The sequence below is a fragment of the Erythrolamprus reginae genome, chromosome 3, assembly GCF_031021105.1.
Source record: "Erythrolamprus reginae isolate rEryReg1 chromosome 3, rEryReg1.hap1, whole genome shotgun sequence".
In the NCBI taxonomy this organism is placed as follows: Eukaryota; Metazoa; Chordata; class Lepidosauria; order Squamata; family Dipsadidae; genus Erythrolamprus; species Erythrolamprus reginae.
In genome coordinates this window covers 27,530,719-27,558,323 of record NC_091952.1, presented here as the reverse complement: position 1 = coordinate 27,558,323, position 27,605 = coordinate 27,530,719, and the positions used below count along the sequence as shown (strand labels likewise).

General features: G+C 41.4%; 1 protein-coding gene across 1 annotated transcript in view; it reads left to right on the top strand.

The window, feature by feature from the left end:
- Nucleotides 1–14,998: 14,998 nt before the first annotated feature.
- The window catches only part of ARFGEF2 (ARF guanine nucleotide exchange factor 2), a 59,159-nt gene continuing 46,552 nt past the window's right edge, over nucleotides 14,999–27,605 (top strand). The window contains exon 1 of the mRNA XM_070744656.1: nucleotides 14,999–15,237. Coding sequence (XP_070600757.1) covers nucleotides 15,099–15,237 — 139 coding nt within the window. The 5' untranslated portion in view covers nucleotides 14,999–15,098. The remainder of the gene's footprint in view (nucleotides 15,238–27,605) is intronic.

Genomic DNA, 27,605 nt, shown 5'->3' with positions numbered 1-27,605 from the left:
GTTCAATTGTGTCCAATACTGTGTGATTCTATGGACCAGCTCTCTGTCCATGATCTGATCTTGCATAGCATCTTTTGGTTATTTTAATCTTTGGATTGTATTAGCTTTGATGAAGCCTGTGTGTTATGGTGTCATTTCCTTTTACCATTGACCATTCCATCATAATAATGATGGAGAGGGGCAGCATACAAATCTAATAAATAATAATAATAATAAAATAATAATAACTGCATTTTCTAGAGCATTTGATCCTGAAATGACTAAAGCAGAATTTTGTGATTTTTGCCTTCCAGCGATATCCAGAGATATCCAGCGATTAGAGTCGGGATGGCGCAGTGGTTAGAGAGTGTAGCACTGCAGGCTACGTCCGCTAACTGCTAGCTGTAGTTCAGCAGTCCAAATCTCACCCCCGGCTCAAGGTTGACTCAGCCTTCCATCCTTCCAAGGTGGGTAAAATGAGGACCCAGATTATTGGGGGCAATATGCTGATTCTGTAAACCACTTAGAGAGGGCTGTAAAAGCACTGTAAAGCAGTATATAAGTCTAAATGCTATTGCTGTCCCTGGTTTTATACCAAATAAAGGCTTATTTATTTGTCATCTTTGCTGTCCAATGAATACACAGGATTCCTTTCCAACATCACAACTCAAATAAGTTGATTTTTCTCTTGTCCAGTTTTTTCGTGGTTTAACTTTCATGACTGTTGGTAGTTATGGGACACATGATAATGCAGACAAACCTTCATTTTGGTTGCCAGACTGATATCTTTGCTTTTCCCTGTTCAATTAATGCTCATCATTGCTGTGTGACCAACACTGTTCAACATTTAATTTCTGGATTGCATTCACTGCTTTGATCAATCTGAAATCCTAGGAAATATTTCCATTCCACACATTGGTCACTGTGAATTGTTTACTAGGAAGACTTCAAAGAAAGAATTGTTTATTTGAAGACTTCTTCAAAATAACCATCAGTCAATGCAAAATAACCTTTTGCATTGACCACTTGCTTGACCTTAGCTGGTACTTTTGCTCTGCAAAACTACAGTATTAATGGATTTGTATGTGGTTACCCAAAGAAAAACCACTTTTACATATAGCCCTTGACTTACAGCTGGTCATTTAATGTACATTCAAAATAAGATAGGCTTTTAAAAGCTTACAACCAGTCCTCTATGTGATGCCTGCTTGTCTTCCTCCATAATCATGGGGTGACATTTGGGGCCATTGGCAATCAATTCTCCTTTATGACAGGATGCAGCATTCCAATCATGTGACCACAATCTGTGATATTTTTGGGTGTTTGGATATGCTGGATTTGCTTAATCACTACATGGTTCACTTAATGACCACATGATCATCTAACAACCCTCGTTTCTCGCTTTACAGCCATCATAAAAACAATCCTAAAATTGAGTGCAGTCAGGCGGTGTCTCAACTTAAAAGCACAATAACTTACAACCAAAATTCCAGGCTCCATTGTGGTTGTAAGTTGGATAATTTACCCATATTTGGGAGAAATTTCTCTAGTCTGTTTCCTACTTAATACAGATCTACTTTGGGTTAACAATTTCTTTCTTTCTTTCTGAAAGAAGCACATACAGTAAGCAGGGAAATTTCATTCAGTATAAGCCAAATATGCAAAACTGAAAAGATGAGCACTTCTTGGTTTTTAAAAAGAAGCAGATTGCTGATGATGGGGAAAGAGTAGCAGTGGGAAGTGCTGCAGTGAGAGCACTTCTTGGCATTGTAGGAAGAATTTCCTCTTTTGTGTAATTGCCCAGTATCTGCTACTCTTGCAATACTGGAAATATTCTTGGGCCAGCAGCTCAAGTCACAGAAATGATATCAATGTCACAAACGCTGTTGACTATAACAAACATTAGAGAAACATCTTTCAGCTGTGGCGAGGGGGGCATTTGCCCAGGTTCGTCTGGTGCACCAGTTGCGACCCTATTTGGACCGGGACTCACTGCTCACAGTCACTCATGCCCTCATCACCTTGAGGCTCGACTACTGTAACGCTCTCTACATGGGGCTACCTTTGAAAAGTGTTCGGAAACTTCAGATCGAGCAGAATGCAGCTGCGAGAGCAATCATGGGCTTTCCCAAATATGCCCATGTTACACCAACACTCCGCAGTCTGCATTGATTGCCGATCAGTTTCCGGTCACAATTCAAAGTGTTGGTTATGATCTATAAAGCCCTTCATGGCACTGGACCAGATTATCTCAGGGACCGCCTTCTGCTGCACGAATCTCAGCGACCAGTTAGGTCCCACACAGTGGGTCTTCTCCGGGTCCCGTCAACCAAACAATGTCGCTTGGCGGGACCCAGACAAAGAGCCTTCTCTGTGGCGGCCCCGGCCCTCTGGAACCAACTCCCCCCAGAGATTAGAATTGCCCCCACCCTCCTTGCCTTTTGAAAGCTGCTTAAAACCCACCTCTGCCGCCAGGCATGGGGAAATTGAGATACTCTTTCCCCCTAGGCCTTTACAATTTTATGCATGGTATGTCTGTATGTATGATTGCTTTTTATATAATGGGTTTTTAACTGTTTTTAGTATTGGATTTTGTTATATACTGTTTTATTGCTGTTGTTAGCCGCCCCGAGTCTGCGGAGAGGGGCGGCATACAAATCCAATAAATAAATAAACAAATAAATAAACAAAACCAAGCAAGACTAGGCACTTTCTTCTATACCCAGAATAATTTTAATAATAATAATTAATAATTAATAATTTAGATTTGTATGCTGCCCCTCTCCGGAGACTCAGAGCAGCTCACAATGACAATAAACAGTGTACAAATCCAATACTTAAAAACAATTAAAAAGCCTTGCAATTAAAATAGTCACACAACCCTACACAAACCATACATAAATCGTAGAAGCTAGGGGGTATATCAATTTCCCCATGCCTGGCAACATAGGTGGATTTTCAACAACTTGTGAAAGGCGAGGAGGGTGGGGGCAGTTTTAATCTCCGGGGGGGGGAGTTGATTCCAGAGGGCCGGGGCCACCACAGAGAAGGCTCTTCCCCTGGGTCCTGCCAGATGCAGTGCTTAGTCGACGGGATCCGGAGAAGGCCAACTCTGTGAGACCTAATTTTACCTTGACTATAAAGTACTTTGCTTTCAAGGGTTACGGAACCATCAGAGGGACTATTATAATCTTAGGTGGCAGATTCCGGCAGTGAGTAGCAATGGTAGCGTGACTCCTCATGAAGTATTCAGCCATTTCTTTCAGCTGAAAGATAGAACAGGTTCCATTGCCCTCTGCCCTCAGTTATTTGCTGCCTTAGGTTTCCACTGCCAAACCTCTCAAAGCAAAGCTATTCAAAGCTATTCCACTGCCAAACTGCTCAAAGCAAAGCTATTCAACAAAGTCACCCACAGGGAAGTTTTTAAAAAGCCAATATGGTGGCCACCGCTATGATAATTCTCCCCTCTCCCTATTTTTTTACATGCTTGTCAAAAGACTTTGGGTTTGACCACATATCACTGTCTTGATATAGCAGTATCAGGATAGTTAAGATTTGCAGTAATCAGTTTGATAAAGAAGATTGTTAAGTCACAGATATTTTATAAAACAGAAAAGCAGTGTTTTATTCCCCCACCCTCCACACTATGGTAGGGCACTTCTAAATAGTTAGAATAGAATAGAATTTTTATTGGCCAAGTGTGATTGGACACACAAGGAATTTGTCTTGGTGCATATGCTAGGAAGCAAAGTTGAAAGCAAGCAAATATTGAAGATTTTTTAAATATTTCTTAGAAATGGTGCATTGCAAAATTGAAGATATTTTCATTTAGCAAGGTTTATTTTCAGCAATAGTGCATTGTTTTTAAAGTCAGAATAACAGACTTGGAAAGGGACCTTGGAGGTTTTCTAATCCAACCCCCTGCTCAAACAGAAAACCCTATAATTTACAGACAAATGGTAGTCCAACCTCTTTTTAAAATCTCCAGTGAACTTATCTGAATAATAAACCTTAAAATGACATCATCATCAGCCTAATAGCAATTAGGTCTTAGTATTAGTGTTCCGTTTCCTTAATTTGGAATAAAAATTGAGCATTAGAAGCTCAAATAAATTGTTTCATTAGTAGCCCTTTCATGACTTAACAAGTATTTGCTGCTAATCTTGCAGTCAACCACAATCAATCTAATTGTTTTAATTTGTAAAACATTTAGTTTGGAAATTTTAAAAATGGAAGATTATTTTATGTAAGAGAAAATTAAATTACTCCATAGTTCGTCTTCAACAATACCTTTGATACACGTCATCAGAGTGTGAAGGGAAATTACTAGCAAGGAAGAAGTGGCCTTTGAAAAAAAGTGTAGAGTATATGAAAAAGAATTAACTTTCCAGTGCTTTGGATTAAGACATAAGCAGCTGGAGGAAGTTGAAAAACAGAACAGACTCATTTTTACAAAGCAGAAATAAAACGCACTTCCTCCCACTTTAAGCTACTCTGACAAAGCAGGAAGAGAAGTTACTTATGAGCTGGGTTGATTTTTTTTGTTTTTTGTTTTAATGTTTACTAATGGAACAGTTATAAGGAGTTGCCAAATCTGAAAAACATATTATTATTATTATTATTATTAGTAGTAGTAGTAGTAGTAGTAGTAGTAGTAGTAGAAGAAGAAGAAGTAGTAAAATAATAATAAAAACAATAAAACAAAGAAATATATGTGTGCAAAAGATGGAAGAAATAGTTTTGGACTGTTCTAAACATAGTACTCTTTGGTAATGTTTAGCTCTAAATGTTAGATCATGGACTTTGTTTCCAGAGGAGGGTTTTTTTTTATAGTGGAATTATAATATCTTACCACTAAATTGTATAGGACATCAATTTTTCTTGCATCGAAATTAAGGTCAATGAAGTTATTTTTGCAAATGAGACAGAACAGTCCAAAACTATTTCTTCCATCTTTTGCACACATATATTTCTTTGTTTTATTGTTTTTATTATTATTTTACTACTTCTTCTTCTTCTACTACTACTACTACTACTACTACTACTACTACTAATAATAATAATAATAATAATAAGTTTATTGCTCACACTGAGGTCATTTTTGATGTGCATCTATGCTTGTAGTTGTAGTCATGTGTCTCTACTTTAAGGCAGAAATTAAAATCATGTTTTTCTTCAAATAGAATCCTAGTCTGTTGGTGGCCTATCATAGCCTTTATTGTTGAATTGGCAAGCAGCTTTTGCAACTGTTGAAATTAGTGGAACTACTGTATATGAATGAAGAAGTTGCAGGACAAAGCTGGCCACCGTAAATTGTTTAACCAGTTCAATGGCGCCCTCATATGGAAAAAAAATAGAAATACTGGAAATTGTTTGATACAGTATTGTGTTTCTGAATAATGTTAAAATTTGGGATTTTTTAAAAAAAAGCATGAAGGCAATGTCATGAGACCATGACAGAATAAAATCAATTGCTGAAATATAGGGCTAGGGTGTGAGCCTGATTTAGTGGAACTCTTTTTCAGGGGGAAAAAGCCATTATGATTTCTGTGAAAACACCTGAGACTCTAAGAGCACATCCTCACATAACCTCTAACTTCAGCTGAAAAATGCTTCACTAATCTCTCTTTCAAGACACATCCTTCCTTTCGTCCCCAGATCACAGGCAAAGCCAGCTAACTTTGGGGTTTCTGAACTGATGTGGAAGTGGTTTTCCATCTTCTCCCAACACACCTTAGCATGATGTATGATGTTTTATTAACAACTAACAGTGGTTCTTAACCTAGGGGTCAGGACCCCTTTGGGAGTCGAATGAACGTTTCACAGGGGTCGCCTAAGACCATGGGAAAATACAAATTCCCCATGGTATTAGGAACTAAAGCTTCTGGAACATATTTTTACAATCCGACCAATCAGGCATTTACAGTGGGGGTTTCCCTCTGACCTTCCTGCCAATCAGCTTAAAGCTCTGTTGGGAGAATTGGCGCTGGACTTATGATTGGGGGTCACCACAACATGAGAAACTGTAATTAAAGGTCACATTGTTAGAAAGGTTGAGACTGGATAATGACAGGGTTCCAATGATATCAGTAGTAGAGATTGGCCAGTTTCAGCAAGGGAGGGTATGCTACCCCTTGTTATTATAAGCTGCAAAGAGTGGGTATGATTTATATTATACACGGGTTTGTTAAAAACAGATCATGCAGCTAAACCAGTCTCATTTCATTCTTCAACACAGTGACTAAATTAGTAGACCAGTGAAAAACTGTGGACATAATATACTTAGACTTTAGCAAGGCATTCAACAAAGAAGACCACAACCTACGCGTTTGTAAGCTAGGAAAAAATGGGATAGACAGCTTCACCAATAGATGGATTCACAGCTGGCTGACAAACTGAGTTCAACAAGCAGTCCTTAATGAGTCAAAGTCTACATGGAGAGAAGTAAGCAGTGGAGTGTCATAAAGTTCCGTTTTAGACTCAATATCTTCATAAATGACTTAAAGCAGGAAGAGGGAGATTATGATCCTGCTATATAGAGTGCTGGTGAGACCACATTTGGAGTACTGTGTTCAGTTCTGGAGACCTCACCTACAAAAAGATATTGACAAAATTGAACGGGTTCAAAGACGGGCTACAAAAATGGTGGAAGGTCTTAAGCATAAAACGTATCAGGAAAACTTAATGAACTCAATCTGTATAGTCTGGAGGACAGAAGGGAAAGGGGGGACATGATCAAAACATTTAAATATGTTAAAGGGTTAAATAAGGTCCAGGAGGGAAGTGTTTTTAATAGGAAAGTGAACACAAGAACAAGGGGACACAATCTGAAGTTAGTTGGGGGAAAGATCAAAAGCAACATGAGAAAATATTATGTTACTGCAAGAGTAGTAGATCCTTGGAACAAACTTCCAGCAGACGTGGTAGATAAATCCACAGTAACTGAATTTAAACATGCCTGGGATAAACATATATCCATTGTAAGATAAAATACAAGAAATAGTATAAGGGCAGACTAGATGGACCATGAGGTCTTTTTCTGCTGTCAGACTTCTATGTTTCTATGTTTCTAAATGAGGGAATAGGAGAACTTACCAAATTTGTAGATGATACTAAGCTGGCCCCCTAGCAGAGTGATGGCAAACCTTTTTTGGTCCGCATGCCAAAAGGAGGAGAGAGCTGGGGGGGTCATGCACGCACTTGCCAAACACCCATAATTCCATGCCCCCTTTGTGCATGCACGCATGACTCCCTTGACCCGCTCCCAGCATGTGATGGCATGCCCATTTTTCTGTTTCCCCAAGCTTCAGAGTCTTTCAAGTGATTTACATTTTAGTTTAGAAGTGTTTCAATAAATATGCATATCCCATTTCAGCTAAATTGCAGAATAATTAATTTTTTGCTGTTATTTCATTTTTTTCCCCAGAGATAATACACACCCAAAATGAAGTGTGTGAGGTTGAAGCAATGGTTCCATCCGTTTCATTTCATTTATTTTGAAAGTAAACATTTTCTTGAATTGAGATCTGCTGCTGATGTGTACATAAATGCATTTGTATTTTTTTCTTGGCAATCATACAGAAGTGATCTATGACTATTATACTGCCATCCATTAGTCATCCAAATTTTTTGCAGCTCAAATATATGGTAGTAACTCCTTAAGGAATAATCCATTCTATTTTTCTTACTGTAGTTCTTCCCTCCTCCTATTTTTCTCCTATATCTATATTCTATTCTATATTATCTTGTGTAGTGGAACAACTGACATATATATAAGGTATATACATGAATAACATACATTAGACAGAAGACTGAACGTTTCAATGCCCTCTCTCACAAACTTTATGGATTTTCAGAGTTTAGCCCTACTTCTTGATTTGGGATAGTGGCTTGGCAGAGCCCACTTCTATTACTTTCTTTCTGCACCTGATCCTGGTGTAATAATTTATAGTGCCACTATAAACATGGCAGTTGAAGCCCCTCCTTGGACACGAAAGGCATCTGGATGATCCTGGGACAGTGTTTCCCAACCTTGGCAACTTGAATATATTTGGACTTCAACTCCCAGAATTCCCCAGCCGGTGAATGCTGGCTGGGAAATTCTGGGAGTTTAAGTCCAGATATCTTCAATAATAATTAATAATAATTTATTAGATTTGTATACCGCCCCTCTCCAAAGACTCGGGGCGGCTCACAACAATAATAAAAACAATATTATAGTAGAACAAATCTAATATTAAAAACATATAAAACCCTATCATATTTAAAAAACCAAACAACACATTCATATCAAACATAAAACAAAATATAAAGGAGCCTGGGGGAAAGGTGTCTCAACTCCCCCATGCCTGGCGGTATAAGTGAGTCTTGAATAGTTTACGAAAGACAGGGTGGGTAGGGGCAGTTCTAATCTCCGGGGGGAGTTGATTCCAGAGGGTCGGGGCCACCACAGAGAAGGCTCTTCCCCTGGGGCCCGCCAAATGACATTGTTTAGTCGACGGGACCCGGAGAAGGCCAACTCTGTGGGACCTTATCGGTTGCTGGGATTCGTGCGGTAGCAGGCGGTTCCAGAGGTACTCTGGTCCAGTGCCAAGTGGGCTTTAAAGGTCATAACCAACACTTGGAATTGTGACCGGAAACTGATTTGCAGCCAATGCAAGCCACGGAGTGTTGTAGAAACGTGCGCAAATCTTGGAAGCCCCACAATGGCTCTCGCGGCTGAGTTCTGCATGATCTGAAGTTTCCGAACACTTTTCAAAGGTAGCCCCATGTAGAGAGCATTGCAGTAATCGAACCTTGAGGTGATGAGGGCATGAGCGACTGTGAGCAATGACTCCCTGTCCAAATAGGGCCACAACTGGTGCACCAGGCGAACCTGGGCAAACGCCCTCCTCGCCACAGCCGAAAGATGATGTTCCAATGTCAGCTGTGGATCGAGGAGGATGCCCAAGTTGCGAACCCTCTCTGAGGGGGTCAGTAGTTTGCCCCCCCCCCAGGGTAATGGACAGACAGATGGAATTGACCTTGGGAGGCAAGACCCACAGCCACTCCGTCTTGTCTGGGTTGAGTTTGAGTTTGTTGACACCCATCCAGGCCCCAACAGCCTCCAGGCACCAGCACATACATACACATTCAAGTTGCCATGGTTGGGAAACACTGCCCTGGGACAGTCATTTTCTATCAGCCAAATTCATCTCAAAGAGTTGTTGTTGTGGGGAAAATAGGAGAAAGAAGGTATGTTGGATTTTGAGTTATTTCTATAAATAAAAATGTGGGATATAAGCAAACAAATAAATAAAACATAAATAAAATAGGATTAGAAGGGGGGGGGGGGAAACACTTCTTCCCACCTCCAGGATATCCCACTTCCTGAAGAGTCAGTTGGCAAAAATCAAACTTTACTTTCTTTTAAGAAAAAGAGAAACCTGTAAAAATATATTTTAACTTTAAATATTAAAATGAAACTATTTTGTACTATAAAGGATTCAAGCACTTTTCAGGGATTAATGGCTGGAATTTTAAAAAATAACAAAACACAACAGATAATTGGATATTCTGAAAAGACCACAAGATGGTGCTAGTATGTTACAAATGGGATTTCTCTGTCCCAAAGTATTTGTATTTATTAGATTAGATTTGTATGCAGCCCCTCTCCGAAGACAATGTAAACAAATCTTATATTAAAAATAATCTTAAAAAACCCAATTTAAAGAACCACTCATACATACAAGCATACCATGTATAAATTTTATAAGCCTAGGGGGAAGGGAATTTTCAATTCCCCCATGCCTGACGACAGAGGTGGGTTTTAAGGAGCTTGCGAAAGGCAAGGAGGGGGCAACTCTGATATCTGGGGGGAGCTGGTTCCAGAGGGTCGGGTCGAATACCAAAGTTAAAAGTAATAATTGTTGTAATGTATTTTCAGATTGATGGTATGTTATTTTGCATATGTGATTGGAGTGAAAAATAAAAAAATTGTTGCCTGAAAAAACAATGGATCTAATTGATTATGTAATCAATTAGATCCATTAACCCAGGATATCTTGTCACAGTTCAGAACCAGAGTGGGTATTTCTAGTACCTATCTTGATTTCTATTGCTTTATTCCTGATTTTACCTTTTTCCTTCTTTCGTTTCTTTTGATACCCTTCCTCAAACCAGTTCGCATTTTAAAAAATGCAGTGACACACTTTAATATTTGCGACAGTGCATTAAACTGAAATATAAAACTTAAAAGTTCTTTCCCCACATAAAGAGACATTAGTTATACATGGAACAATGTGGAGACTAAAAAACAAAAGAAAAAAGTCCCAGTAAAAAGATGGGAGAACCCCAAATATTACATTACAGCCACCCAAAGTCTTCAGAGAGGGGCGGCATACAAATCTAATAAATTATTAAATTATTAAATATTATTATCACCAGCAGGCATTAGAGTTTTAAAAAATATCATCAGGATTGAAATATGAATTACCATTGGCATTAAAAACTCACTTTCTTAATAAAGTTTTAAATAATTTTAAAATAAATATAAACACTATAAAAACAAATCAGAATCGTAACATAAATTCCTCACCTGACTTATTTCTACAGAAATAAAAGACTAATTAAACAGATATTTCCTGTAGGGTTTTTTCCCCAAAATACCCGGGCTTCCCCTAGATTCCTAGATATTCTGGCTGTTTATCATAGTCTGTTTGACTCCATGACATACCTCGCTTGTTTTCTGGCCTCTCTCCAACAGATTATTTTAAAAGGAAAGAACCCACATTTTTTCCTTACCCATTTTTACAAATAAAATCTCTTACTGTTTGATAAACAGTATTTTTTCCTTATGGAGATGTTGATTCTAAGAACTCTTCTCTATTGCTGTTTAATATACTTTCCTACCATCGTTGACATGTAAAGAAAGTAGAAAAACATCTGTTTGCCCTGTGGTCCATTTGCCTTGTTTGCTTGTTTAAAACATTTCTATAGCCAACGGTACAGTGGTACCGTGTTTCCCCGAAAGTAATACAGTGTCTTACTTTCTTTTTACCCCCAAAAGCCCCACTACGTCTTACTTTCGGGGTATGTCTTACATTGGAAAAAAATTGAAAGGGTCGCGTTCCCGAAGGCATCTCCCCAGAGTCCAGAAGGGCAGCCGCGGGACAGGAGCCTCGTGAGCCCTTTTGCAAGTTCAACCTCAGGGCTCCAAGCGGCGTGCACGCGTGGAGCCGCAGACGCCTGTCGGGGAAGTGTGTGTCTGGAGGGGAGGAGCCGCTCTGCGCAGTTGGGCAGCCCCACCTGCCGGCCGGAAAGGAGGCGGGCGAAGGAGGGCGCAGCTCCGGCCACCCGCCTCGGAGCCGGTCGGCCTCGCTGGCCGCTTGCAGCCGAGCCTCGGCAGGACTCGGTTGCTGGGACGAGCGCCTTCGCTGCAAGCCGCCGCCCGCTCGGCTCGCTTTGGACCAGCGCCGTCCTTCGCTTTGCCAAGCCGGGGAAGAGGCGGTGGCGCCGCGGCGAGGCGAAGGCGAGGGGCGCGCGGGGAGCTTGGAAGCGACGTCATCGGGCTCCCCCCCCCGGCAATACCCCCGTGTTTCCCCGAAAGCTCGCCTCGGAGCCGGTCGGCCTCGCAGGCCGCTTGCAGCCGAGCCTCGGCAGGACTCGGTTGCTGGGACGAGCGCCTTCGCTGCAAGCCACCGCCCGCTCGGCTCGCTTTGGACCAGCGCCGTCCTTCGCTTTGCCAAGCCGGGGAAGAGGCGGTGGCGCCGCGGCGAGGCGAAGGCGAGGGGCGCGCGGGGAGCTTGGAAGCGACGTCATCGGGCTCCCTCCCCCGGCAATACCCCCGTGTTTCCCTGAAAGCTCGCCTCGGAGCCGGTCGGCCTCACAGGCCGCTTGCAGCCGAGCCTCGGCAGGACTCGGTTGCTGGGACGAGCGCCTTCGCTGCAAGCCGCCGCCCGCTCGGCTCGCTTCGGACCAGCGCCGTCCTTCGCTTTGCCAAGCCGGCGAAGAGGCGGTGGCGCCGCGGCGAGGCGAAGGCAAGGGGCGCGGGGGAGCTTGGAAGCGACGTCATCGGGCTCCCCCCCCCCCCCGGCAATACCCCCGTGTTTCCCCGAAAGTAAGACATATGTCTTACTTTCGGAGTACGGCTTATATTAGCCGACCCCCTGAAACCCCCGATACGTCTTACAATCGGGGGTGTCTTACTATCGGGGAAACAGGGTACCTCTACCCAAGAACGCCTCTGCTTAAAAACTTTTCTAGATAAGAACCGAGTGTTCAAGATTTTTTTGCCTCTTAAGAACCATTTTCTACTTAAGAACCCGAGCCCGGAAAAATTTCCCAGGAAATTTGAGAGTGGCACGAAGGCGCCAGGTGTCTCAGAGACCCCCCTTTTTAACCCTTAAAATTTTGGATTTTTTTTATTCCCCTCTTCTTCCTTCTGCAGCAACTGTCCTCCTCCTCTTCTTCCTTCTCCTCCTCCCACCCAAATTTCAAACTTTTATTTCTTTCCTAACGGGTTTGCACTCATTATTTTCTTTTACATTGATTCCTATGGGAAAAATTGCTTCTACTTACAAACTTTTCTATTTGAGAACCTGGTCACGGAATGAATTAATTTCTTAAGTAGAGGTACCACTGTATAATGTATGCAAGGCAAACGCTTAGGCAAGGTTATTCTTTCCTAGGGCAACATGGAAGATAAGACAGTTAATGTTTTTAAATTAACCATCACAACTTTTATGTTGTGTCAAACTAGCTCTCATTCTGCCTCTATTGTCCCAAAGGTTCTTTTTTTACCCCCCCCCCCCAAAAGAAAGCCGGGCTTTCTTCTTGTTGTTGTTTTTACTTTAGAAAACGTTTTGCTTCTCATCCAAGAAGCTTCTCCAGTTCTCGCTGAAATAAAAAGCACCTTAGGGACAACCATTCAGTGGTGGGCTGCTGCAGGTACAGCTAATTGCGTGCAGCTCTGCAGCTCTGGCCCGTGAGTGCGGGATCGAGTGCAATTTTGCTATGTGCGCCTATGCAGGTAGCAAAATCTCGAACAGGGGTGCATGTGCATGCGTATTTCTCTGCTTCCCCACATGCGGTGCAGGAAGCAAAATTGTGGTTGATCTCGCACTCCATCACCTGGATGATTGAGAATCTCCATAGACATCTGTTAATAATTGTACATCTATCTGGAAATATAGAGCCTCAGTGGTGCAGTGATTAATGTGCAGTACTACAAGCGACTTCGGCTGATCATCAGCTGCCAGCAGTTTGGCAGATCAAATCTCAGTAGGCTCAAGGTTGACTCAGCCTTCCAAGGTCGGTAAAATGAGGACCCAGATTGTTGGGGGCAATATGCTTACTCTCTGTAAGCCACTTAGAGAGGGCTGTAAAGCACTGTGAAGTGGTATATAAGTCTAAATGCTATTGCTATTGGTAAATCTGAACTACATCTGCTAAAAAAAACATGATGATGATGATGTGATGATGATGATGATGTGATACATACAGAGAGAGAGAGAGAGAGAGTAGAGAACCCAAGGAGGCTGCTGAAAAGTTCTTCATTAGCGGTACGGGGCATTTTGGGATGCTGTTCTGTAATTCTTCTGCATTTCTGCATTTGGAGAGAAGCCAGCACTCAGATTATGGAGAAAACACAGGAACCAGAACCACATAACAAATAACAGTGGTATCTCTACTTAAGAACTTTTCTAGATAAGAACCAGGTGTTCAAGATTTTTTTGCCTCTACTCAAGAACCATTTTCTACTTAAGAACCCGAGCCCGGAAAAGATTCCCTATCGAGATATCGAAGCGTGGAACTCATTGCCGGACTCAATTGTGTCAACCCCTAACCCCCAACATTTCTCCCTTAGACTCTCCACGATTGACCTCTCCAGGTTCCTAAGAGGCCAGTAAGGGGCGTACATAAGTGCACTGGTGTGCCTTTCGTCCCCTGTCCAATTGTCTTTCTTTTCTCTCACTTATCATATATATTTTCTTTCTTTCATATATCCTCTCCTCTAAGTTCACTTTACCCTTATATATATTACTACATGTCTATTTTTCTTCCTATGTATTTGTGTATTGGACAAATGAATAAATAAAATAAATAAATAAAATAAATACATTTGAGAGTGGCATGAAGGCATGGCCAGTTTCCTGCCATTTCCCCTTTAATCCCGTCCATCTCGGGCTTCCCTGGGCTGCCAGAGGAGCCTTCTGGTGGCACTTAAGAAGGCTTTGGCAGTGCAGAGCGAACAAAGCATTTCCCTTTCTCTGGGTGCTTGGAGGGGGAATAAACCTCTGCCAGCATCCAGAGAAAAGAAACGCCCCTTTCGCTCTGGGCAGCTGAAGAGTCACCACAGCGAAAGAAAGACCCAGGCTGCAAAGGTAGCAAGCAAGAGGAGAGGGCAGCCCTTCAGCATGGGAAGGAAGAGGCAGCAGATAGCAGCAGCTGCCGCCAATGTATGACAGGCAGCCTCACGCTGGGTGTATTGGAGGCTTGCCACCTCAGGGTCCCTCTTTTTTTTTAAAGTCTAAAGTTTTGGCCTTTTTTTATTCCCCTCACCGCACCTTCTTTGCGGTTTGCACACATTATTTATTTTTACATTGATTCCTGTGGGAAAAATTGCTTCTACTTAAGAACGTTTCTACTTAAAAACCTGGTCAGAGGTACCAATGTACAACCATTTATTTTGAGCACTCAAAAAGAAAAGGATAATGAGTATGATTAGACCTTTTAACTCTTTCTGTACAGCAAACCCTCCCCCTCCACTTCTTTTCCCCGCGTACCCTACTTCGCCAGGAAGAACGGGCCTGGAGCGCGTAAGCCCCGCCCATGGCTCCTCCCTGGTCTCTCTCCCTCCTCCCCCCCGCCATGCCAAGCCCCGCCTTCTGATGTCACTAACTCGACCGGGCGAGCGAGGCGTTCTGACAAGGTGGCTCCCGATGAGGGAGGTCACGTGATGGTTTCAATATGGCGGCGCCGTGTTGCTGTCTAGCCTCAAGACCTCCACCTCTGAGGGAATCGCGTTCCTTCCGGCTCATGGAGTTGCTCCGCGGCCGGAACCTTTGAGCGCCAAATCCCGCTCCAGTTAAAAAAAAAAGGCAGGCCGGGGACGGAGGTCTTAGGAGTGCGAGGAGGCCATGCAGTTCCCGGCCCGCGAGGAGAACACTCGCACCAAGAGTATGTTCGTCTCCCGGGCCCTCGAGAAAATCCTCGCCGAGAAGGAGGTGAGGCGGCCCCCTCACGGGCAGCTGAGGAGAGCTTGCCAAGTGGCGCTCGGTAAGTTGGAAAAGAGCGGGTGGAGATCGGCCCGGGGACCGCAAACGAGGGGGGATTAAGTTCGGTTGCTCCACAGCCGCTCCCGCCCGCTGCCTTCGCGGGGCTGCCCGGAGCCTGTCAGAGGTGGGAAGCGCAGCTGACAAAAATTGGCGCTTATATTCCCGAGTCGTCCTCCTTAGCCCAGCGACTTCCTCCCCCCTCGGAAGGCCGTCAAAAAGGCAGCGGCCAAAGGGCGCTAGTGGAGCCTGAGGAAGCTTTTCTGCATTATCAACTCCCAGGCCGTCTAAAACCTCACTTTTAAATGAGCCAGATATGAAACTCTAAACTCCTGTCACCGGTTACCTGTCACCGGTTATGAAAGGCGGCTCTCCTCCTCCTCCTCAAAGCATCCTCATACATTTCTTGCCCCTTTGGTGGGATTCCTGACAGCTCAGTCGGCTGTCAGCTTCTGTAAAAGTTAACACATCTTTGGGTGTGAATGTTTTATTTATTTACTTGTTTTGTCCAATACACAATAATAATACTAATACTACTACTAATAATAATAATAATTATTATTATTATTTATTAGATTTGTATGCCGCCCCTCTCTGGAGACTCGGAGCGGCTCACAACAATAAACAGTACAAATCCAATGATTAAAAACAATTTTAAACCCTTAATATAAAAAGCAATCATACATCTCATACAAACCATACATAAAACGGAGCGGTCCAGGGGAATCAATTTTCCCATGCCTGACGACAGAGGTGGGTTTTAAGGAGTTTGCGAAAGGCAAGGAGGGTGGGGGCAATCCTAATCTCCGGGGGGAGTTGATTTCAGAGGGTCGGGGCTGCCACAGAGAAGGTTCTTCCCCTTGGTCCCGCCAGACGACATTGTTTCGTCAACAGGACCCGGAGAATACACAATGATAATACACAATGAGGGTTATAGAGGATATAATCAGGTAGAAGGTATTAAAGGGAGAATAGAGGAGAAAATAAAGGAGTAAAATATAATTGAGAGAATAGCAGAAAAATATATAGGGATAGAAGAGAAGATATAGGAGATATAGGAGAGACAATAGGACAGGGAACGGTAGGCACTCTGGTGCACTTATGTACGCAGATTTGCTTCTAGGGAGATTTGCAGATTTGCTTCTAAGGAGTCTGTAATAACAACCTCTCAGGGTTCTAGATTCATTCATTCCTCAGGGTCAGTGAAAGGAGAAATCTAATTTTTGTCAAGTACATATTGGAGGTCTGTAAAGATATAATATTCAAATCTAATTGAATGGATATGTTCTTTACTACTGTGACCCCGTGGTGAGGATCTTTATATTTCCAGGAACTCTCTGTCAAATATCTGGGGATTCATAGATAGATACCGGCATGCACAATTTTCTTCGTTCCCTAGTTGCTGCGTAATAATGTCAACAAATTAATGCAGTTGGTAGAGTCGGGACTTGTCGTCAGAACCTGCCCTTGTAAATTAATCTGCCACGTTGGAGCTTCCCTGGTTTGTAAACAGCTGACTATTTCCTGGCAGGAAGTGTAAACCTGTTCTCTGACCAGGTTAAATTTGTACAGAGAAAAGATTTCTCTTTGATTCAGGAAATGAAAGCAAGGTTTGCTTTGCTTATCTTAACTGTAGCATGTGGTACTGCCTGCTTTGAATTTCCTGGGGCTAAGCAAAGACTTTTTTTTTCATTTTCTGATCAAATGGATGGATGGGCTGTGGGTTTTTTTGTTTTTACAATTTTTATGATCCCAGTAATATTTTTTGGAATTCTGATTGGACAAAATTTCTTATTACAAAAATAATGGATTTTCTAAAAGAAAATTGGGGGCAATGAAGGATAAAATAAATTCAGACTGTTTTTTTAAAAAAATATTTCAAATAATCATTTGGAGTTATTCGGTGAGACTTTTTTAAAAAAAATCACAGTTACTATGCATTATATTATTGTATGGTCGCTATTTCTGGATGTTTTCAAACCAAATATAAAAGACAATCTGACACATTTTGAATGACAGTTGAATTTAATAAGTACATGTTTTCAACAAAGTGATCATTGAGATATTGTTTTCCTGAAAAATATGTCAACACTGTTTTTAAGAGTCTGTCTTTATAAAAATTGCACAACCCTGTGGGTAATGTTCAACTTAGCCTTGAGATTGATTTAAACTGCATTTTTTGCACATATATTTAGGAATAAGTCCACTAAACTTGCTAATTTGTTGTCATATTGCACTCATTTTTAACTATGAATCATATTGCTTATGTTTGCAATCAAGAAAACATAACTTAGTGCAGAGTTTATAAATGTGCAGGTTTAGCCATGACCAAATATAATTGTCTGAATTCAATTTCTGCTTTCAATAAACTATTACATGAGAATGGAGCAGTGTATTGCTAAGCAATTTGCTTGCTTAACTGATCAATTATAATTCATCTTGCACTACAGTTTTATCTTTTGCATAAAAATAGATTACGGTATGTTAAATTTATATTGTATGCTCACTTGTTTGTATATTACTGTCCTTTCAGCTACTTATTAAAAAGCTGTCAATCTGTTATTCAATTAGAATATTGGCCTGTTCATATTGCATTTATGCAGTGCTTTGATTATTATATAAATACTATGTATTATAATTATATGACTGAATGAGAAGGAGAGCGATCACTATCATAGAGACTGAAGATACTAATAAAAATTTGTATTAAAATGATTATATCAGAGTGCAGGGTACTTTGGCTGTTTCCATTTTGCATACATAGTATTCTTTATCTTTTCTGCAGTTCAGATCTGGTAATTACTGATATGGTACATTTACAGCTGTAGTGACTATATATTTCAAACTGGGTTCAAGACTGTTTATGAGATAGTGACTGAATTAATGATATGAATATTGGCAAGGGGTATTTTGATATGCCATTCTTGATTTTGCAAACCTGTTTGCAAATTTCTAAAACTTGATTGTATTGTTTTGCATCGACTCATTCATTTTTGGAAGGATAACTCATAATAGTTGTGGGGCAATATATCTTATTCATGGTTCTCATATTTTACATTTTATCTTATCCTATGTGCAATTCTGCAAAAATGTGAAATTGTTAGTAGAAACTGTCGAATTATTTTTTGGGGGGGGAGAGATTATATCAAGAGTATGTTAATGATATCCAAATCTCCCTCTCCCTTCACCCAGTTTGATTTCTGAATTAATGTTTGACTGTTTAAATTTATTAAATTGTTTCTTTGTTTGTAGCATTTATATGCCACGCAATTCCAAATGGACTCTGGGCAAGTTACAATAATAACAATAATAATTATCAATTTATATGCTACCCATCTCCCTGATAAACACAACTCTACAAGTTAAAAAGTTGAAAACTATGCAATAGATTGGAGGAAAGTAAATCAGAAAATCTTAATTTAGTCATAGTCATGATTGATATTAGATATACAGTATCAGAAATCAGATTGAACACTAAGAATTCATTTTCTATTGGGTAAGGCTAGTTATTATTTTCTTCTGAAGAATCAAGTTTGGACCTACTTCTACATTGATCCCTGAACTTGGATCCTCAGGTTCTGAGGTGATTTTAGATATTTACAGAACTAAGACTAATGTATTAACAGATCTGAACCCAGAACAGTAGGAGGTAGAAGTTAGAAATGTTAACATATGGAGATGATTTAATATGTTAAAAGACTTAAATCTTATTTTAATGAAATGAATAACTGGTCTATCCTATGAAAAGAAAGTTGTTAGAAAGCTCAAATGGGTTATAGGTTATGCTAAGAATTATGTTGAATGAAGATTCCATGTAGAATTAGCAAGACACAATTATGCTTTTCAGTGAATCAAGGCACCTATAATGAATCTAGTTCATTAATGGTACTATTTTATTTATTATTTGATTTGCATGCCCAACCATCTTGCCAATCAGTTTTGCATGCAATTTTGAAGCTCAAACCATTGCTCACAGATTTCAAGGTAGATTTAAAAAAACCTGTAATACTTGTCTTATTTGAAGATTATTTGAGAGTGCTTTATATAATTATTTTAAATCAAGGGTGTCAAACCATCACATTGCCATTGTGACATTTTGTGACATTTTCCCCCTTCGCAGAGCTGAGGTGGGTGTGATCCGTGTGTGACGACCCAGCCCGCGTGCCACCATTTTGACACTCTTGCTTTAGATAGTGAGATGGGTGGTGTATAAATTATATAAATATTAAATATGCCCATGTCTCATCAACACTCCGCAGTCTGCATTGGTTGCCGATTAGTTTCCGGTCACAATTCAAAGTGTTGGTTATAAAGCCCTTCATGGCACCGGACCAGATTATCTCAGGGACCACCTTCTGCTGCATGAATCCCAGCGACCAGTTAGGTCCCACAGAGTGGGCCTTCTCCAGGTCCCGTCAACTAAACAATGTCGTTTGGCGGGACCCAGGGGAAGAGCCTTCTCTGTGGCGGTCCCAGCCCTCTGGAACCAACTCCCCCCAGAGATTAGAATTGCTCCCACCCTCCTTGCCTTTCGTAAGCTTCTTAAAACCCACCTCTGCCATCAGGCATGGGGGAATTGAGATTCGTTCCCCCTTAGGCCTTTACAATTTATGCATGGTAGGTTTTGTATGTATGTTTGGTTTTTATAATAAGGGTTTTTAATTGTTTTACTATTGGATTGTCACATGTTGTTTTATCACTGTTGTTAGCTGTCCCGAGTCCACGGAGAGGGGCAGCATACAAATCAAATAAATAAATAAGTGAGTGAGTGAGTGAGTAAAATAAAATAACTCCTTTTAAAACAAATGTGTGTAAGTACAGTATTGATCAATTTGCTGTAGAAGTACCAAGGGCTATACAAATCACTATCTTTGTAAACTGAAAGGTTACAGCTGCAATATGATTTTATTAAGCTGAAAAATATTCCTTAGTAATGGATGATAACTATATTATTGAAATATTCTGTGAAAGCCATTCATTCTTTAATTCAAAAAACTTGTTTTGACTGCCAACATTGTTTTTGTATTCTGTAGCAAATAACACTATTTGCATATTTCACTTAACTGCCTGAAGTTCAGAAAACACAATGAATAACTTCCAAAACAACTATGAAACTAGTTGAAACCATGGTAAGAATCTTACTGCTGCTGACAGCACTCAACTTAAACTGGTGGCTTCAACTGCCATTGGTCACTAAAACTGTTCTTATCTGCAATTCTGCAGATACAGGAAGAAAGGAAACATGATAGAAGATTTCTTTGAATTTTTTTCTGGTAGAAACCACATACTGAATGTACGTGTTCCTTTTGTACTGACTACATTGTTTATCCAAGATTTAATATAAAGTATCTATAGCTTTTTAATGGTGAATGTAATGTTTTTTCCCAAAACACACACACCAAATTATATCCTAATATACAGTATTTCAATCTGGAAACAATCACCATGTGTTTTCAATTCCTGAATTAGTTAGGTGCATCTGATTTTTGTATCACGAGGAACATGAAGTTTTAATCTAATTTAGAAATCATTGTTCTAATATTGCCAAGTGAGAGTTGTTAAAATACAGTTGTTCATTCTTTTCACAGAACAGCATTTAGAATTAGAAATGGAGGGTTCTGTTCTTACATACAAGTGAATCTTGTTGACTTTCGTTTCCATTCCTATTCTTGTCCACAAATTAAAATGAACTCTATTATGATGTTTAAAATTGCATAATAGAAACTATGTGGAATTAATAACCTCAGTAGTAACTTATATTATTTATGGCTATGAAAATAGGCTTACATTCCATTACACAGCTTGTCAGAACCACCTTTATGAATTATCACCATTTTTAGTAGTCATTATTTTTGTTTTATGCATATCATATTCTTTTGACTGAACATAATTTCTGTAGCTATTCATCTATCATATGTAAGTTATACCAATTTTTATATAATTTTTAAAGTGTGTGTTAATTTATGATAAATTTCTTACTTTTACTATATTAAAATAAGCTGCTCTTTGAAAACAAGGTGACTGTGCATTTAGACCACTCAGGTCTAGGAATATTCCAACTTCCCCATTGAAATATATTGCACAATTTGGGACAGGGTTTTTTCCCAGATACACAGCTCCTGCCCAGTGAGTAGGTGGCAGCTCTGGACAGGAAGAGTTTTACACAATTTCATCTAATGTGCCAGTTGAGCCAGTTGTGTCAGTTCTTAGAACAGGGGCCCTCAGACAGTCATTCATGCCCTGATCACCTCACAGCTGGACTATTGCAATACAGTGTTCCCTCGATTTTCACGGGGAATGCGTTCCGAGACCGCCCGCAAAAGTCGAATTTCCGTGAATTAGAGATGTGGAAGTAAATACACTATTTTTGGCTATGAACAGTATCACAAGCCTTCCATTAACACTTTAAACCCCTAAACTGCAATTTCCCATTCCCTTAGCAACCATTTAGATTATTACTCACCATGTTTATTTATTAAAGTTTATTAAAAAAATATTTATTAAAGGCGGATGAAAGTTTGGTGATGACATATGACATCATCGGGCGGGAAAAACCGTGGTATAGGGGGGGGAACCGCAAAGTATTTTTTAATTAATATTTTTGAAAACCGTGGTATAGACTTTTCGCAAAGTTCGAACCCGCCAAAATTGAGGTAACACTGTATATTCTACATAGGACTGCCCTTGAAGAGATGGTCCAGAATGCAACAATGTAGACAAAAATGGACATGCCTCAGTAACACCTATGCGACCTGCACTGGTGGCCCATTTGCTTCTGGACATGATTAAAGGGTATTGTTTGCCACATATAAAGCCTGACATCGAGGATGTCAAACTCATGTTGTCATGTGATGTATCATGTTTCCCCCCCCCCCCCTTTGCTATAATGGAGTGGGCCTGGCCAGCATGTGATGCATCTGGCTCATGGGCTGTGAGTTTGACACCCCTGCCCTACATGATGTAGAGCCTGGTTATTTAGGGTAGGTTGGAGATTGGATGAAAGTTATTCAGTTCAGCTGGATCCAGGGAAGGCTCCTTGAGAAGGGGCCTCACAACCGCTTCCTTTAATGGTTGCAGGAAGGACCCCTTCATCAAGAAGGCATCTACCAAAGCCTGGAGCCAGCCTCGTGTTACCTCCCTGCTCGCCAAATCCAACCAGGAGGACTCCAATAAATAAGTGGAGGAGCTTATTGCTCCCATAGCCTTGTCCACATCCTCAGGAGCCACCGGATCAAATTCTTCCCACAACAGGACTAAGACCTACCCCTGTCATCTCAGTCGGAATTGCCCAATCAGAGTCTAGGTCCATCTGAATCTAGGTGACTTTCTCCGCCAGAAACTGAACAGATTCCTCAGCTCTACCTTCCAAGGGCTCCTCCACTCCCTCCACATTTTAGGGTCAGCCCAAAAAGGACACTGAGCGCAAATCCATGGACGCATTAAGTGTGGAAAAATGTGTACATTTTGCCGTCCTTATCGCCACTAGGTAAGTCCTAATAAAGGCGTTTAATAGTGTTCGGTCAGATTCAGAGTTATTGGCTCTCCAGCGTCCCTCTAGATGTCTCTTCTAGCTCTTTATCTCCCGGAGATCCTTGGTAAACCAAGGAGCTGTCCTGGATTCACCGCCACGGAGAGGTCGCAAAGGCTCAATCTGATATAGTGCCCCTGATGTTGCCTTGTTCCAGGCAACGACCAGGGAGTCAGCCGGATTGTGGACAAGGGAGTCCAGTATTTCCCCAAGCTCTCTCTGGAACCCTTGAGGGCCCACTAGGCATCTGGGGCGGAGCAGAACTAATTAATCAGCTTAGCCTCCCTGCAATGGAAGAGTGGTGCCTTAAAGTTCAGACTCAGCAGAAAATGATCTGACCATGACAAGGGTGAAACATCTATGCCCCTTAATTCCAGGTCTTTTGGAAATGAAATTTTGCACAATATTCTAATTTTACAAGTTTCACCTGTATAGGTATGTGGAAGCAGAAAAGTGGAAAAGCTGATGATACTGCAGTTAGAAAGCCTTTATTATTAAAATCCTAAAATTAAATAGAAGGGAGACATACATTTAAATAACTTAGTTTCTCGTAGGTTTTCTGCAAGATTTAGTTTAAAATTTGGACTTCTGAGTCAAATAAGCAAAAAAAAAAATCTCACCTGATTCTCTCATTTTTCAAAATATCATATCTAGTCTAACAGAGGTGAAATGTCTTTGCATGTGTACAGTTTGTGTGTATGTGTGTGTTTCTGTAAGGAAGAATGTGGTAGGTGAAGGAAAAAAACCACCAACGTTAGGTTAGAAAGTATTGCGCAATGCCTTCTGGCAAATACGATACTATTTTTCCTAATCAAATTGCCATTCTGTAATCTTAACAAATCTGTTTTGGAAAGTAGCCAGTTTAGATTTTTTTTTTTAAAACCTTCCAAGTAAAGGCATCAGTGAAATGGTATGAAAGTTCAGTGCCACATCATCATATCATAAAGTATAGTAATATGCAGAATATATATCTGAAAGTTTTAAAATGAATATTATAATATTAAAGTAACCGCATATTAGTTGCTGGCTTCTCAAAGCAGATGTCATTTAAAAGTCTAACGGAAACAGATATTTTAAACTACCATGCAGTAGCAAAGTTAAAATCTTGATATTATATGTAGTTAAACTGCCACAGAAGTTGGATAAGAAAACCGGGTTGGGCAGACATAATGGGTCATATTGTTTAAAATTAAAATTTGTACAGGAAGATAATCTACTTATAATTATACTGAGTACCAAAACATTCTTAACTAGCTTACAAAGCCAATAAAGTGGTGACTCACCTCATTTTAGGAAATACCATATTTTTCAGAGTATATTTTTCCTCCCTAAAAGAGGCTTAAAATTCAGGTGTGTCTTATACTCTGTATGTAGCTTTTTTCGAAGCATTTTTTCCAGCCCCAACTAGGTGCTAATGATCTTCCCAGCTCTTACCTTGCAGGTTCTTTCATTGTTATTCTCTGCAAAGAATGTTTTCCAAGCCCTAAGTCTTTGCAGGGTGTTTTCATTGCTCTAACTTGCTCAAAATAAGTTTCTTTCCAGCCCGAACCAGGTGCTATTTTACCAGTTCTTACTGGCTTGCAAGCTCTTTCATTGTTACTCTCTACAAATAATTTTTTTTTAAAGCCTTAACCAGGGGATAAAATAATGTGCTGAAGTTGACCAGACTAAGTATTCTAGTCAGATGAGTATCTGGTAAACAGATTTCCCCCCTTTTTTCCTCCCCAAAAACTAAGGTGTGTATTATATTCTGATGCGTCTTATACTCTGAAAAATTCGATAGTAAAGAATTGGTAATTGAAGGGACATTGATTTTAGATAACTTGCATTAGAAGTTCAGGACATTCTTTTAAAATGTATTCTGGATGGGTACATGCTGTCTTCACTGTAAGACACTTGTCTTAAAATTAAGACATATGATTTAATGTGTGACCATAAGACTGAATTAATAGTTTCTAAATTTTAGTTTCCTGTTGTTTTATCTGAAAAAAATTAGAAGTCTTCCAAATTAGGCCTAACCCTGGTATATCATATGAGATAAGATTCTGCCTTTTTAATCGAATGATAAAACTGTGGACTTGCGATTGTGAGCAATTTCAGTATATGAGGGTGAAGGTTCTCTCATTACCAGGCTAGGTAACATGTTCAGCTAAGATGTTAATCTCTACTGAAGATGTTACCTCGCCTGGTAACGAAACGTTCAGAAACCAACCCACAAGCTTGGAGAGCAAACCTTCACCCTGCATCCTACACCCAAGCTACAGATATTTGCCACTATTGCAAATTTCAATATATTCCTGTATTGCTGGCATTGTATGTGTAGATGGGACAATGCCATTTCAAGGCAGCAAAAGCTGTTTGGCAGCAACATCTTAGTGCTTCTCTTCAAGAGGCAAGCAAGTTGTTGGCTTATCCTACCTTCCACTTCTAAGGATTCTGTGCTAGTTGCATACTGGCCTGATTAGGTAAGGAGTCAAAATGCAGAATTGCCAAAGTACCAGCATTAAGATTTTGGAAGGCAATTGAAACCTGCCATTGTGGCAAGCTCAGAAATGTGGAAAAAGTACTAAAAGTTAATTCTCCGTACTGAAGGAGTGGGTCCAGCAGTCACATGGGTTGCTCCTGTCCAATCCGTTGGAACTGAGCCTAGTATTAAAAAAGACTGCTGGATCCGCCCCTTCCCCAGAATTCGCTCAGTTCGCATCCTCGGATGTGTGTGAATGCTCGTTCCTCTCGATAAAACACCTTCCCTTCGATCTCTCTTCAATAGCAAGTAAGATTTTTCCATTACTCAGCTTGCCGGCAGTTTTTTTTTTTTTTTTTCTCAGCCCTACAGGGCTTTGAGTTGGGGGAGAAGTTAGCGGCTCAGCCATTTGCGGTTTTTCCCTTCGTGCTGTAGCCGCGGCCGGTTTGTTAATTCCGGCCTTGGAGGTCCTGCCGTGAGCAAGCTTTATTTTTTTCAACTAATTAAGGGCTATTTACCTCCCGCGGTGTGGGACTTGTTTTGTCTCCCGGGCTTAGTCGCTCCTATTGCAAATAACGGAGCAGTTATTTTGGCGCCAAGGCTCTGACGCCCAGTAAGTTGCACTTTCGGTTCTGCCCTAAGGGGTCGGCCATTAGTGCCTACAGCCCGCCGCCTGACCCTGGAGTCGTCGCTTTGAGTTCCCTCGGGCCTATTCTCCAAGGAAGTGGCCTCCAACCAGTGTGCCTTGGTTTTTCTTAAAGTTAAGTTAGTGAGGCCTGCCACGCTGCACTTAAGGACAAGAACTCTTGGTTTCGCCCAGGATTGCCTCTTAAGGCGCAGCTGCTCCTGGGCCTAGGAGCAGGGTCACCTATCCTCTTGGGAATTCCACAAAATAATTCTTCTCTCCCCTATTTTTTGGCTCAAGCCTTGTCTTCTGTAATTGCTCAGACTATGGCTTTCCTTCCCAAGAGAGGCACTACCAAAGGTTCCAAAGAGGTTAGGCCTACTGGTAATCCTTCTGAGCTTCCCCAGGCCTCTTCCTCCTCTTCCTCAGGCTCTCAGTCTTTAGCCAAGCCCACCAGGGCTGAGAAGAGAAGGGACCTAGCCTTACAAAAAATACATGATAAATCAGCCAAACGTTTTAAGGTGCAGGCCCAAGTGCATATCAACCCTACCCCCCCGGAGGCCTCTAACCTGCCTCCCTCTGGGGTACCTGTGCTATCCCTGGATGAGCCAAACCTAAATCCACCCCAACCTAACCTATGGGGTTTAGGTCCAGAGGAGCCAGATATTACCGAGGATTTCCCCCAGCCAGAACCTGTTCAGGGCCTCAGGGATCCTCAGGCTTTTCCGGCTGATATTTCTTCCTTGCCACCGGAGTTTCAGTCTATCTTGACTATTCTGACTAACACTATTGATGCTAGACTCTCATCTTTAAATGTACCTCCTCTGTCTCATCCTCCCCCTCGCTCCTCCCGTCCCGTGAGTTCTTCTCCTTCCTACAGAGCCCCAGTCATGGAGGTCTCTGACTCCTCTCAGGAAGAGGATGAGGACGTGGATGCAGAAGAGGATGATGACCCCTTTCAGCGTCTGTCGGAGGATGAGGAATCTCAGATTAAGATTCCAGCCCCAGCTGCTATTTTCCCTTCGCAGCTTTTCAAATCTCTCCTGCTAAAAGCTAGAGTATCTACGGGGCTAGCCGGGCAAGAGAAGCAAGCTACTCCTTCCACAGACCCCCCAGAGGAAAATCTTCCTTACTTCATGGAGGAACAGGAAGACAATGAGGTAATTCCTATGCCCAAGTTGTTTAAGGATGCCTTGCTTAAACAGTGGGACCACCCAACCATAGGCTTCACTCCCACTCCCAAGGACAAGAAGCTCTACAAGCTTTCCCCCTCCTATGAGGAACTCCTAACATGTCCCAGGCCAGATGAACCAGTGAAGACGCTCCACTCAACGGCTGCCATGCCTGGCGAGGCAGAGGAGGTCCTCCGGCCAGAGGACAAACGACTTGAACAAATGCTCAAAAGAAGTCTCCTTGCAGACTCATGGGCCATTAAGAGTGCTGCAGCGGCATCCTTCTTTTCCAGAGCTATGCTCTTATGGCTTCGTCAGCTCCAACTACACCTGCCTCCAGATGACTTACGGGGCCAACAGGATTTCAACAAAATCTTCGCAGCTGCCCAATATATAGCAGATGCTACTCTCCAATCTTCCAGATTTGCAGCCAGGTCGGTAGCAGCCTCCACAACGGCCAGAAGGCTTCTATGGCTCCGCCCTTGGCAGGCGGGGGTAAGACAGAAATGGCAGTTAGCTATGGGTCCACTGAAACGTAACCTCCTCTTCGGAGATCTTCTGGACCCTCTCCTTACGGAAAACG